Source organism: Neofelis nebulosa, chromosome 1 (genome assembly GCF_028018385.1).
Source record: "Neofelis nebulosa isolate mNeoNeb1 chromosome 1, mNeoNeb1.pri, whole genome shotgun sequence".
Taxonomy (NCBI): domain Eukaryota; kingdom Metazoa; phylum Chordata; class Mammalia; order Carnivora; family Felidae; genus Neofelis; species Neofelis nebulosa.
In genome coordinates, this window is record NC_080782.1 from 70987104 (window position 1) to 71001069 (window position 13966).

At 33.3% G+C, this 13966-nt stretch overlaps 1 protein-coding gene across 5 annotated transcripts in view; it reads right to left on the reverse strand.

Annotated features, from left to right (window-relative positions):
* Positions 1 to 13966, reverse strand: part of FER (FER tyrosine kinase) — a 440848-nt gene that overhangs the window by 323059 nt on the left and 103823 nt on the right. For all 5 annotated transcript variants that reach the window (XR_009260552.1, XM_058725350.1, XM_058725344.1 and 2 more), the window contains one exon: positions 4200 to 4322. Coding sequence is in view for 4 of the 5 variants with exons in the window: in XM_058725350.1 (XP_058581333.1) it covers positions 4200 to 4322 (123 nt within the window). In the remaining variant the exon portion in view is untranslated. The remainder of the gene's footprint in view (positions 1 to 4199; positions 4323 to 13966) is intronic.

The window sequence follows — 13966 nt, forward strand, 5'->3', positions numbered from 1 at the left end:
CATTTCAAGTGGTTGGTTTTATTCCTTTTACTCTATTTTCTAAAATATAATTCTACAATAGCTACATTTCAGTTGAGACCTGCATTATTTATATAAGGTAAAACTCTACTCTTGTTAGTGTGAATTTAATGTCACATAAAAACCATTCTTTAAGTTTATTTTTCACTATATATTATTCAATTATAGGAATGAAAGCTATCAAATCATTTCTCATATAATTTATTTTTTCCACTGTTACTATAAAATGTTTTAGAGACATTTATGTTAAACTCAAATTTAAAGGTTTTAACTTTAGTTCCTTATTATTTCAATAGAACGAATAATGCTTTCTGTTAGGTAAAATTTCAGTATAACTGCAATAATTTAAAAGTGTAAATATCTAACTTATAGGATATTTTTAGTATTTGTGAAGAACTGTGGTTCTGTCTTATTGTTTTTAATACTTCCAATTAACAGCATATGAAGCTAAAAAAGTATTGCAGAGTAAAAATTATTGTAAATCTATTTCTAAAACTAGATTGAAATTGCTTTTAATTATATTAAGTATATTTAAATATATATGTAGATTTACACACATATATGAAGGAAATGTTTATGAATTATTAAGAAACTGAAATGCAAATATTTCCACTAGAACCCCTTTCAGGTTATTTGCTAAGCAAAAATAAATAAATAAATAAGTTTATTTATTTATATTTTTGAGACAGAGCACAGAGAAGGGGCAGAGAGAAAGGGAGACAGAGAATCTCAAACTCATGAATAGTGAGATCATGACCTGAGCCAAAATCAAAGAGTCAAATGCTTAACCGACTGAGCCACCAGGCACCCCTGTTCAGCAAAATATTTTAACATATAAATCAAAGACAAACTTCAACCCTACTAATACCTAAATTAATGAAATTTCATAATGATTGCTTAGTTATATAAATGTGCTTAACATTTTCAAGATTATGCTATGAAGCTGATAATGACAACTCCATGAAAACAAAGAGCTAAACAGAACTCATCCCCTGAATTGTCTGACATACTTATCTCTTCTAACTTACCCTTATAAGAACACTATTAAAATAATAAGATCCAGCAGATGCTGTGATCAAAAAGACAGATGCTGTACAGTCAAGAACTCATGTGTTTTCTACCACTGACTAGATATGTAATTATAATATTTTTTAATTCTCTAAGTCTTAAAGGGAAAATACAGGCAAATACACAAAAGGAGTAGTGAAGCTAACATTCAGTGTGGTAATATATATAAAACATCTGGCATAACATGTGGAACAGAGTAAGAACTCAGGAAATGCTATTTCCCAGATATCCACCACTCTTTAAGCCTCCTTTCCTTATACTCCCATTATCATCTCCTGATAAATATAAATAGGTGTAAGAGAGTGGATCACATTCATTATGTAGATGAAAAGAGAGTCAAAGATTTGAGTCACGAAAACAACAAAAATCAAAGAATCTCACAATTTCTAGATTAAGACAACCCCTTAAAGATTGTCTCTTTCAACAACGTAGACATGCTAATGAGAGGGTCAGCCATCTTATGGTCTTTCTCTATACCTACTAAATTTTAAAACAGGAGTCATTTACAATGTGTGTATTTACAAAACCATAAAAAATAGAACCACTTGGTTATCTGTAAACAAATGAAGAGATTATTCCCAAAGACAGAAAAGCAAAATATAATTCTTTTTTTGAATTTTATATGGGTAATGTTTGATACATTTTGTTTTTACAACCCAAATAGAATCTTCTATTAACACAATACTAAAATTTTCCAGACATATTAAAGGAATGCCCAGAAAACTCAAATTTTCCTGTTCTCATCTTTAAAAAGCTCACTGATTCTAATATAATATTTAATAACAAGTTGGAATAAGAGCTATAGTATAAGTGGGAGAGGTAGGCCCCTAATATTCTAAGGTGTATAATAAAATAGATTATGTTGCCATTCACTGAAATAAGGAATACTAAGAGTGAACTAGGTTGTATTGGGTTGGGCTGTATTGAAATTTTTTTTATATATGAATTTTTGTTTTGTTTTGTTTTGTCTTTTTTTGTTTTAGAGAGAGACAGAGAGCACAAGTGGGGGGGGTGCAGAAGGAGAAAGACATAGAGACAGAGATAGATAGAGAGAGAGAGAGAGAGAGAGGGAGAGAGGATCTCAAGGAGGCTCCATGCTCAACATGGAGCCAGACATGGGGCTCAATCCCACCACCCTAGGATCATGACCTGAGCCAAAATCAAGAATCAGACACTCAACTGACTGAGCCTCCCAGGCATCTCTGTGTTGAGACTGTTAATTCAACCTTAGACATGGGAAATTTACTGCTAAGACATCCAAGGAGTTATGTCAAGTAGGCAGTTGACTACATGGACATTGAGTTCAGAGGAAAAATCTGAGCAAGAGTAATAAATGTGGGTCATCATCAGGAAACCATCTAGGGAGTGAATGTAGCCTAAGGCCATTCCTTGAGTAACTCCAAAATAGACTGGCTTAGTGAAGGAGAATGAGTTTATAAAGGAGTAGCCACAAAGAGAAGCAAAAGATCTGGTCCAAAACACCAAAAGAAAAAAAAGAACATGTAGTCAACAAAATCAGATACTGAGAGGATATCAAGTAAGATACTTGTTAAATTTAGCAATGTAGAAGTCATTGGAGATCTTACAGATACCTATTTCAGTGGTGACGAGGAAGAAGCTAGATATATATGGGTTGAGAACTAAGTAGGAATTGAAGAAATGAGTGAAGAATGAGTGAATATAATCACTCGGAGAACAAGTATGACTAAGAAAACAATAGGCAAAGGCAGTTGGGGGAAAATATAGAAGGGTTATCTGGGGTGGGCAGAGATGTAGAAATTGTTTTAAGAATCAACACTTGAGAATATTTAACAAATGAGCACTGGGCACCTGGGTGGCTCAGTCAGTTAAGTGTCCAACTCTTGGTTTCGGCTCAGGTCATGGTTTGTGGGGTTCAAGTGCTAACAGCACAGAGCCTGCCTGGGATTCTTTCTTTCCCTCTCTCTCTGCCCCTCCCCATACATGCGCACACATGAACTCTCTCTCTAAATAAATAAACAAAATTTAAAAAAAATAAACAAAAATTGGATCCAATTGAGAAGAAAAGGTAAATCTAATATAAAAAATGATGTAAAATTTCTGAGAAAGTATGAGAAGACATGATACAAAAAGAGGTACAAGAAATAGACTTGAGAAAAGGAACAGTTCCTCTATGGAAGTAAGCACAGAGAATAGGTACAAATGCAGCAGATATGGATATCTAGTCACAGAAAATAAGGGAGTTGCCACCTGATGATTCTAATTTTTTTCTGTAATGGAGAAGATATCCAACTGCTGACAATGATGGGTGGAGATAAGAGGATCAGAAACTTGAAAGAAGTGGAGAATATTTTAGAAGTTATGTAGAAAGTGCAAGTATAGACCAGAGAAATTCAACACATCATAATTTCCTTGAGAATCTTGATAAGCCAACCCAGTTATGAGAGTATGATAGCAAGAAATGTATATACTCTAGTCAGGAGTAGAGAGTAGAGAAACCATACCAGTAACACCTGTTGGAGATGCAAGCAATAACCAAAGCCAGATTATAAATTTTAAGTTATAGATCAAAATTTAAACTTTAAAACGGTAGAAAACGTAATTATTGAAATCAGTGAAAACAACAGTATCCACAGACAAGTAAAGAGGATCCAGGAAGATATTTACAGATCCAGAAATCAGCAAGAAACAACAGTAACAAAACAGCATACTAAGTCTCAGAAGGATTTTCGTAAGTGAAGCAGATTGCTATTTTCTAATAAGTTTGTTTATTTCCTTCTAACACAGGGGAAGCCAATTTCTAGAGAACATTGACCTGCCACTTTCTGAACAAGGAATTCACAGTGAATCTGGTGGACACTGATGAGAGGAATAAAGACAACTTTTAACAGGATTTTTCAGAAAATAGTTCAAATTGTTAAAATATTGAGACATCTGATCAGGACACTACATTGACAAAACCCAGAATCATTTTTCCAGAGTCCTATAAAGTAACTCAGTTATACAAAGTTTTGTACTTAAAATGAAATGTCAGCTTCTAGAAATTTTATGTTCATAATACCATGTAACTGAAGCGTTCTGTAAAATTACATCAGTTAAGTTTTCTTCCTTCAAATTATTTTTGTTTTACGTACTCAGACTTCTTTTCGTAGGACTTAGAAGATTCTTCAATTCTCTTCTCTAGCTCCAGGACAGCCTCTTCCTTGTTTAAAAGCATCTGCTGTGTCTGCATAAGTTCTTCTGCTAAGGTTTTCAACCTAGAATGATCAGTTTCCTCATTATTAGTCAATACATTATACTCACTTTATACAAACACACTAAACATTCATACATCTAAGGTGGTGATGTCCAAAGCAGTAGCCACATGTAATTTAATGTAAAGTAAATTAAAGTAAAATTTCAGTTTCTTGGTTGCATTAATCATATTTCAAGTGCTAAACAGACACATGTGGCTAGTGGCAGGCAACCTTACTGGACAGTGAAGAAAAGACTATTTCAGTAATCACAAGTAGTACTCTTGGACAGTCTGAGAGTCTTAGTCATTAATAAAAAAGGGAAACAGAAACAGAAAATTTAAAAGGAAGAAAGGATTGGGGGCACCTGGTGACTCAGTCGGTTAAGCGTCCGACTTCAGCTCAGGTCATGAACTCACGGTTCGGGAGTTTGAACCCTGCATTGGGCTCCCTGCTGTCAGAGCAGAGCCCGCTTTGGATCCTCTGTCCCCCGCTCTCTGTACCCCTCCCTAGCTCATGCTCTCTCAAAAATGAATAAACATTAAAAATAATAATAAATAATAAAAAGAAAAAAAGGATTTAAGCAAATAAATACCGATAATGTTTCAGGAAGAGTGTAGTGAAAAGACCATGGTTTTTATTTTCAGACAAACATTTATTTACATTCTGGCTGTGCCACTTTTTAGAGATGCTGAGCAAGTTGCATAAGCTCATTAAATCTATTTTCTCACTTGTAATCTGAGGGCAGGAATACCTGCTTCAAAGCATTGTTTTGAGGATCAAATACAGTAATGTATACATAATGACTGGTACTTAGTAGGCACTGAGTATATGGTATCCAGGATTTCTTGCAGGTATTCTCTCATTTACTTCTCACAACAACCAATCAGATAGTATTATCCTTATTTTAAAGAAGAGACAGTGAGGTTTAGCTGAATGGCAATTTAAGTGGATAGTAAGCGATTTCTCTTTTCATACACTATACTAATGCTTTAGGGATACTTTCCATATAGATATTAACACAATTAAGTAAACAAAATTAATATGAACTTTAGCCCAGATCATTTTTGGTTGCATAAAATGCAGTTGGTCCTGAATAGAAATATTTCTACCAAAAAAACCACAGAAAGCTACTGTATCACATTAAAATCTTTATCTTCAGCCTTTTATAGCAAAACATGAAATCCAAAATATACAAAATATTAAATAATCCAACTCTACGAAAATGTAAATATGTTGGAAGTTAAAGAGATGATAAAGAAAGTCAAAAGCAAAAGTCAAACTGGGAAGAAATAATTTGCAGTGCAAATTACAAGCAAAAGCCTCTTAGAAAAAAGGACAACCTAATATGAAAATGGACAAAGAACATAACTGGAAGTACAGGGCTGACTCCTTTCCTTGTAACAGCTGTATCATCAAGTTAATCACTTCACCTTCCCACCTCAGAATAAGAGAAGTATTTGTGTTGACCACTTTATGTCTCTACTGCAGTTTGTAAAGCACCTTATTCTTGTGTGACAAACAACAGCTCTAGAACCAGACACCTTCACTTTCAATATTCACTCAGCTTTTCTAAACTTCCATTTCCTCCGTTAATAAGATAGGAATCAATTTAACACCTAACTTAAAGAGTTCTTGTGATTCTGTGCATATTTTTAAGTTACTATTACAGAGTTTGAAGCATAACATGTTCTCTATACGTGTAACCTTATATTATTAACCAATTTCATTAGTTTCATTAAAAAAAAACATTTTTCTCAGAAGTAACTTTAAGTTTTGCCTTCCACCTTTAAGAATATTTTGTTAACAGTGGGTGCAAAACAATAATGTTGCTCCCAAGGCAGAGGTAGAATTGAACATATTATAAATAAAACTCAAGAACAGGTTACATTTTTTATTATTTATGCATTATTCACAATTAAGGGCAAGTAAAATACTGGAATACTGCAAGCACACTACATAAAAAATAGAGAAGCCACGCATAATTAAAAGTTTTTCCCTTCAAAACAATGTTATTTCCAACAATGTTAATTTTTCAGAAATGTGAAAATTTTCAGTTCCATAAGAAATTAATATAAGCTTGTATTTTTTTTTATCATCCTTGGTACAAGAGTAAGTATGTCCATAAACATACACATAAATATGTACATACATGTTGATTTGATGTGATTTAACAGTAGTAATATCACTACATATCAAAAAGGAAGCAAAAAAATGAGAAATTCTATTATTGATTCCTTCATATTTTATCATTTGGACAAGGGAAGACATTTGATTGTGGCAAATATCAGTTTCCCTAGCACTGCCCTCTTTTTACTTGCTATTTTTACTCTGAAACAGGCTAGGAAAGGAGGAAAGAGGTGAAAGCCAGAGTCAATCGGCAGGTTTAAACTACCTTAGACCCCATTCATCATTGGTACCTCTAGCAAGGTACGTATATTAAAATCCAAATCTGCTAAGATTTTCTACTTCCTTTAGTAATCATTTTAGCCTCCTGAAAAACATCACCTAAGCTTTCAAAGAGAAATTAAATTTGAGGTTTTATATAGGCTAAATTTTTTTAGTACATGTCAGCTCATTTGTGAGAAGAATGGGTTGGTACTTTTGATTTCTCTTCTCCTCAAATTCCTGGTCTGTGCTATAACCACTTTGAACCAGAAAGAAAGAAACCTACCACAGCTTACTAGATTCCCTAAAGAGCTGGAAAGGCACTAGAAACTCAAAGGCCTACAAGAACTAACAACACTTCTGATCCCTGGCAGGTCTGTTCTGTCAGCTAGAATTCACCACCTACTACATTTAGCAATGAAGGCCAGAAGGCCCAAGGAAGAAAGGAGATAAGAGTAAGGAAATGAGGAGAGCAGAGGGAAGAGAATAATAATATTAGCTGTTTCTACCTTTTCTAGCTCCTGATCATGTCAAAAAATTGGTACCTCTTCTCGAGGCTTTAATTTTTTGACTGCCTTAGCATAACTGACCTTTATGAAGAGTCTTTCTAAATTAAAAACAAAACAAAACAAAACTGAGTAAGGTAAGTCTTTGAAGTCAAAACTTCTTAATATTTCTACATCTCTAAAGATTCATAGTTGTAAACTCAAAGTGGAAAAGACAAATGATCTTAGAAGAATGGAATTATATGGGGAAACCATTTTCCCTTCTTTACAACCATCCTCCTAAAAAAAACCTGGAGTGAAAATCCAGTGAAGAGGAAAACACTCTAGTAATTATACTTTATGAACCAATATCATAATACCTGTTAGGATAGTTTGCAAAGCACTCTTTACCATGATGTCATTGTTATATATGTTTGTATACAAATACACTAGTAACAGTCCAAATGGTTTATTCTTTACATCTTTAGAGTAAATGTTATACTTAAACAACATGACTCAAAACATTTAAATGTCATGACACTGCCTTAAAAAAAAATTCACAAAACTGACATAATACTTAACATTTACTAAATGTCTAATAGTTTCAAGCACTTTATAAGTACTTAAATCCATAACATTCTTATAACATCATTATTATCTCCATTTACATATAAGAGACTGAGCCACAGAGATTAAGGATCTTGTCCCAGGTGAAAGAGCTGGTCAGTGGAAAAATATGTCAGAGTCCAGGCAGCTTAGATCCTGAGTGTATGGACTTAACAACTAATATCCTCTGTATTAGTAATTTCACCTCATAAAATTTAGTTAATGTCTATAGTTCAACAAGTACACAAAGATATAAAAACAAAGATATTTGTTAAAGCACTGCTTATAATCACAATAACGAAAGGTGAACTCTCTGTGATGCTAATAACACTTAACCTACAGGCAGCACACTTGCAAGATCTCTTCCCAGAGTCTGCACTTGCTTTTACACTTGTAAGTCACTAGAGTTTTAAGATGTCACACACACACATACACACCCACCCCAATTTTGTAAGTTTCAGCCTACCAAAATCTGTATCCACCCCTAAGCAAAAAGAAAAAATTAGAAATAAATACCCATCTATAAATAACTACATTAAATAAACCTTATTACATGTAAGCATTAAAACACTGTGCACTATTAATATTTCGTATATATTTTAAAAAAGAGGGTAATGCAAAAAAAGTATGCATAGAATGAGCCCACTTAAGTCAAGAAAACAATTTATATACATGTGTATGTCTGTCTCTACAGTCTGGAAAAATACATGACTTTTTTAACCAATTAACACCAGAAGGTAGAAATGTATCTTTAAAAAGAACTTTGGGGCGCCTGGGTGGCTCAGTCAGTTAGACATCCGACTTCAGCTCAAGTCATGATCTCACGGTCCATGAGTTCGAGCCCCGCATGGGGTCTGTGCTGACAGCTCAGAACCTGGAGCCTGCTTCAGATTCTGTCTCCCTCTCTTTCTGCTCCTCCCCCACTCGCGCACTGGTGCGCACTCTCTCTCTCTTTCTCAAATAAATATCAAAAAAAAATGTTTTAAGGAGAGCTTCAATTTTCACTGTACATCCTTTTTGTAAGATTTTATGGATTTTATCATCTGCAAGCATTAGTTAGATAATTTTTAAAGATTTAATGTATTTAACAAAACAAAAGCCAAAAACACTGTAGACAATAACAAATTTTCGGTACTTCTACAATAACTTTTCTATCTTCAAACCATTGGCCATCATTATCTAAATTTTATAGCACTCTTACAGAGACCTAACTTCCTAAAAAAGTATAAATTATAAATTTCCAACGCTGTCACATTCATTGTGACATTTGGGTTAATTAAAAAAAATAATTGGAAAAGGGGTACAGCTGCCTGAAGTAACTTTTCTGACATCTCTTTTTCCCTGTTACTGCAACATAAATTGAAGAAATAAAACATTTCTTGTGATCTCTTTCTTAAAACATAATTGCAGCAGCATAGAATTTATGAATGAGCTTCTATACCATGACACAAAGCTTTATTAGTTTTTCTCAAGATTAAACAGAAGATAGCTCCTAATCAACCAAATGTTAGGAGTTTCTATTAAATATATTCATCTCTTAACTCACAACTTAATCTACCCCCAACCAACAAATCCACCTGCCTTTTTCTGTGTGGCATGTGTCCCTTAATCAAAATATCCTTTTAACATGTCATCAGCTTCCAATATTTTACATATTTCCAAATCTTTACCATTCACTCACACAAAAAGTATTCCTCTAACACAACCTAACATAATTGCAGTACATGTTCAATCAAAGACCAAACTTGAGCTAAGACTATACATGAGAACAGCCAAAACCAAAATTGATAAAACCATAGTTCTGCTTGAAACATGGAAGTACTGCAGTATTTATCATTCCACTGATTGACAAGGTTGATTCAAACAGTCTAATGGGTTAAATTGGTGTCATTCCTTACAAGAGTCAGAAAACACTTTTTGTGAAGGTCGGAAAAATAAACATTTTAGGTTTTGCCACCAAGAGGCAAAATTATGGGTATAATGTAGGTATTAACATAACAAAAGAGAAAACAAATATTCACAAATATTTTATTGAAAAATTCAAAATGTAATAATAAATGGGTACAATTTATTGTAACACCAGTGTATTAATATTATTTTGAGGATATTTTGAGGGTTATAATATTTCCCTTCCTTGGGGTTCAAAGTTAGTGCTTATCATCAAACAACTATAAATGTACACTTGTTAAAGCAGATATATAATGAAATTTATTTCATCTTTGAAAGTGTCTTTTCACATTGATGGGTACTGCAAATATCAATATCAATCATAAGCACGTGACTTTAATTGAGTACAGTTATTGCTTAGAAGGCATTTATAATATTATATTGCATGCCTTTTAGCATGTCATTACACTGCAGACACCTCACTCCTAACTGAAAGTTAGGTGGAAACTCCTCAATTGCATAGTTTTATGGATTTTTAAAATGCCAAAATACTTGCATAGAGGTCCAAAACTCACTGCTAGAAATGTAGTTTAAGCTTAGAAAATAAAATATACCAGTTCCAAATTTGGTGGGAATGGTAATGCTGCTTCATGTTTTAATGTTTGATGGCATAAAAAGTATATACATAGCTTGACATTACCTGTGATTCAAATAACATTAGTTGTCATCTAAATGACTTGTACTGCAGTATAAATTCTGCATACAAGCACTGTGTTACCTTGTAATTTTAGGTTGGATTCATTAGGAAAATATTCAAATCTTTAGCACATGCTAATGTTTCTAAAGCTTTTGGAATTTAGTGCTCAATAACAGTCATTGAGGGAAATACTAATTATTTAGAAAAATTTCAGTCTTGGCTCTGACACAAGAAAACTTTACTACTTTTAAACCATCAAAATTCTCTGCACAGGGCAAGTGGAGATATTCAATTTCAGTTTTTGAAAAAAAACTCATGGAGGTGATGATGGTCAAGTCCTTTAGAGCAAATGAAAGTCATTATTGACATTATTAGTTTAAGAACATATGATTAGAATCAAATATTTTCCATGAAGTACCTGCTGATGAAAAATACAATGAATAACCCTATGATTTGAACACCTAAAATCTTCACAAGCTTTGTAAATTTGCTCAACTAAGCCTCTTCCTGATCCATACATTTTTAACACCACCAGTTGTAACATATCTTAAGACGGTCCACTTCACTTTGTAGTGATTTAGTGTTTTCTCAACTTCTTTGACAATATATATATATATATATATATATATATATATATATATATATATTTTTTTTTTTTTTTTTTTTTTTTTTTTTTTGCAGGGAGTTGGGAGTGGAGAAAAAGTCTCTGGAGTCTATTTATGCAGGGAGAGTGCTAGTTCATTCATGCAGTGTGGATGCTATCTGCTATGGTCAACAGGTTCCTGCTGCACAGAGTTGCCTGCTTTCTCTTCATGTCCTTGGCCTTGTTGTTTCTGGGAGACTTTTGATGGCCTTCTCATAATGGGCTTTTATTCCTTAAATTTTCCAGAATTGGTTACTTTTGCTTGCAACTAAAGAACCATAACTCATTCAGGTCCTATATGCTTATCTTCAGCCATGTTTTATGGGGAGTGGACTCCTTCAACAAATATGTGGCAGCAGATAGTGAAAATAGAAGAAGCCAGTCCCTGGATCTTCAGTAAACAAGAGAAAGAAGGCACAGAAGGCTGGTGTGAGCCAGGGATATGGTATATATCACTTTCAGAAGATTAGCTTTACCAGTCAGATCTCAGTTACTTGTGAAGTTAGAATTCCATCTCTAGCTTTTCCATTGTCCCACAGGTTGACTGGCTTATGAGTTAGGCATATCTCACAACCAAAGTCCTAGTGGCTAGGACAGATAATTGAAAAAAGACATATTCTTGTCTGTAGTTGATCCACATAGACTATTCATAGAGAGTAATTCTTCAGTAACTTCAAACTTGGCATTGACTCCTCAAGTAAACAAAAACTGAGCAGTTTTGATCACACCTGCTAACTTATCAAGAGACAGGGAAAACCACTTGAAATCATTTATCTTTTTAAATTAACTAATGATGTAGCTCCCAATATTCTTAATTCTTCAAGCAAATGTTCTCACTTAAAGACTAACAAACATAAACAAGTTTATTTTTTCTAGACACATTTCCTATTTCCTTAGTTGCTACAGTGAGACACTATTTCACCACTCACTGGCAAATGACTTTCCTTGCTCTGTTAACAAATGAACCACCCAGAAACTTATTTTGGCTGCATCCTTATTTTCATATTTTTTGAAGAAAGTCTGCTGTAATGAGGTATTCCAATTTAAATTTTCTAACTTTTCTGACTAGTGCTCTCCTGTGAGTTGGGAATACTGAGATAAGTATTTAGACTGGTAATGTCAACATGTATTGTATAATTTTAGCACAGCCATACTGTCATTGCATAATAAACACAATATTTTCCCATCTAGTTCGATAACAAAATAATCCACACTCCAGTGTGGATTTTTATCATTTTATCATGATGACCACTGAGTAATATACAGAATTGTTGAATCACTATATTGCACACCAAAAATTAACATAACATTATATGTTAGCTACACTGGAATTAAAATTTTTTTAATTTTTTAAATTTTTTAAAAATATAACACTCAAAATCTGTTCTCCCATTTTTTGACATGATAGGCACAAGCTGATAATAAAAAGCCATTAAAATGCAGTAGTACAGCAATATGTGAGGCATTCAAAATGCTATTCAGTTATAACTGTGTCACTGAGATCTGCAGTGCACCAAGGAGTAGTGTGAAGTGATAGGAATACCATATAATGGTCTCCGTCACAAATGCTCAACTCTGCCATTGCAGTAACAAATCACCCATAGACAATAGGTAAATGAATGAGCATGGCTATGTTCCAATAAAACTTTATTTATGTAGTCTGATGTTTAAATTTCGCAAAATCATCATGTGTCACAAAATATAATACTTCTGTTTATTTTTTTAATCATTTAAAAATGTAAACAGTATTCTTAGCTCACAGACTGCATAAAAGTAAGTAGCAAACAGGATTTGGCCCACAGACTAGTTTGCTAATTCATATCCCATAAAATCCAAGGGAATTACTTTTCTACATAGATAATTACCATTCTTCAATTAAGAGATCTTATCTATATCCCATTATAAAAGCTAAATACATTGACTTTAAATTTTGAAAAAATGTACCAAGAAACATGAGGCTTGAGGTTGGGCTTTAGTTCAGAATACAAGAGTATTTAACACAATCTTCTGGAATTCAAATATATTACCTACTGATAAGTAGTAACTCCATTTACCCTGCTTTAAGCTTGCCACAGATCATAAATGGATGCCTCATTTATCTCAAATGCTAAAACCAATGTAATAGACACTTATATAACTTCTTCTAATGTTCAAAATTTTATAGACCTGCCTTCTTCAAGTTATTCTGATGAACTAAAATTACTGAGTTCCAAATTATTCAATTAAATAGTGATTAGATGAGAGGAAGTATTTGCATATATAATCTTAATAAATGGATGATTAAAATCAATAAAGTATAGTTTCTTTTCTAGAATTTGGCAAAGAACAGTGATTCAAAACAGACACAGATGGGGGAAGTGTGATGAAGGGGAAGGAGAGAGGCTGTAAATCACAGAGACAAAGGAAACAACCTCAGTTTGAAGCCTGAAGGTAATACAACCTAAATGCATGTGTGATGGGAAGTGTACAATCTTGGGCATCCAGTGCTAGAAACAATTAGAGGCTGAGGAAGCAGCCCTCCACCATATCCTGATCTACCATGCAAAAAAATTTCCTATAAGGAAATAAACATATAAATAATTGAATTTAACTCTTCTATATATGCACACCTTTATAAATACAGTTGATACATATAATGAGAGTATGATAAAATGCTTCGTGGCACATATTTAGATGGGTAAATGCAGTAACTTAGTCATTTACTATTATTGCAACATTAGATTTCCATCAAGCCTGAAAAAGGAGCAGGCTGTGACAATGTATAATCTTTTTTGGATATAAATACTAGTTGTGTAATAATCTCAGAACCTCTTACATTTATTTGAGAAAAATCTACATGGTACCATAAATAGGAACCAAGAATATAAATTATTAAATTTATGAGTAAGTTTCTACTAATAAAACCAGCAATTTGTATGTTACATTTAGGAATCTAAAACAAAAACAAGATACCCCCCCCCCG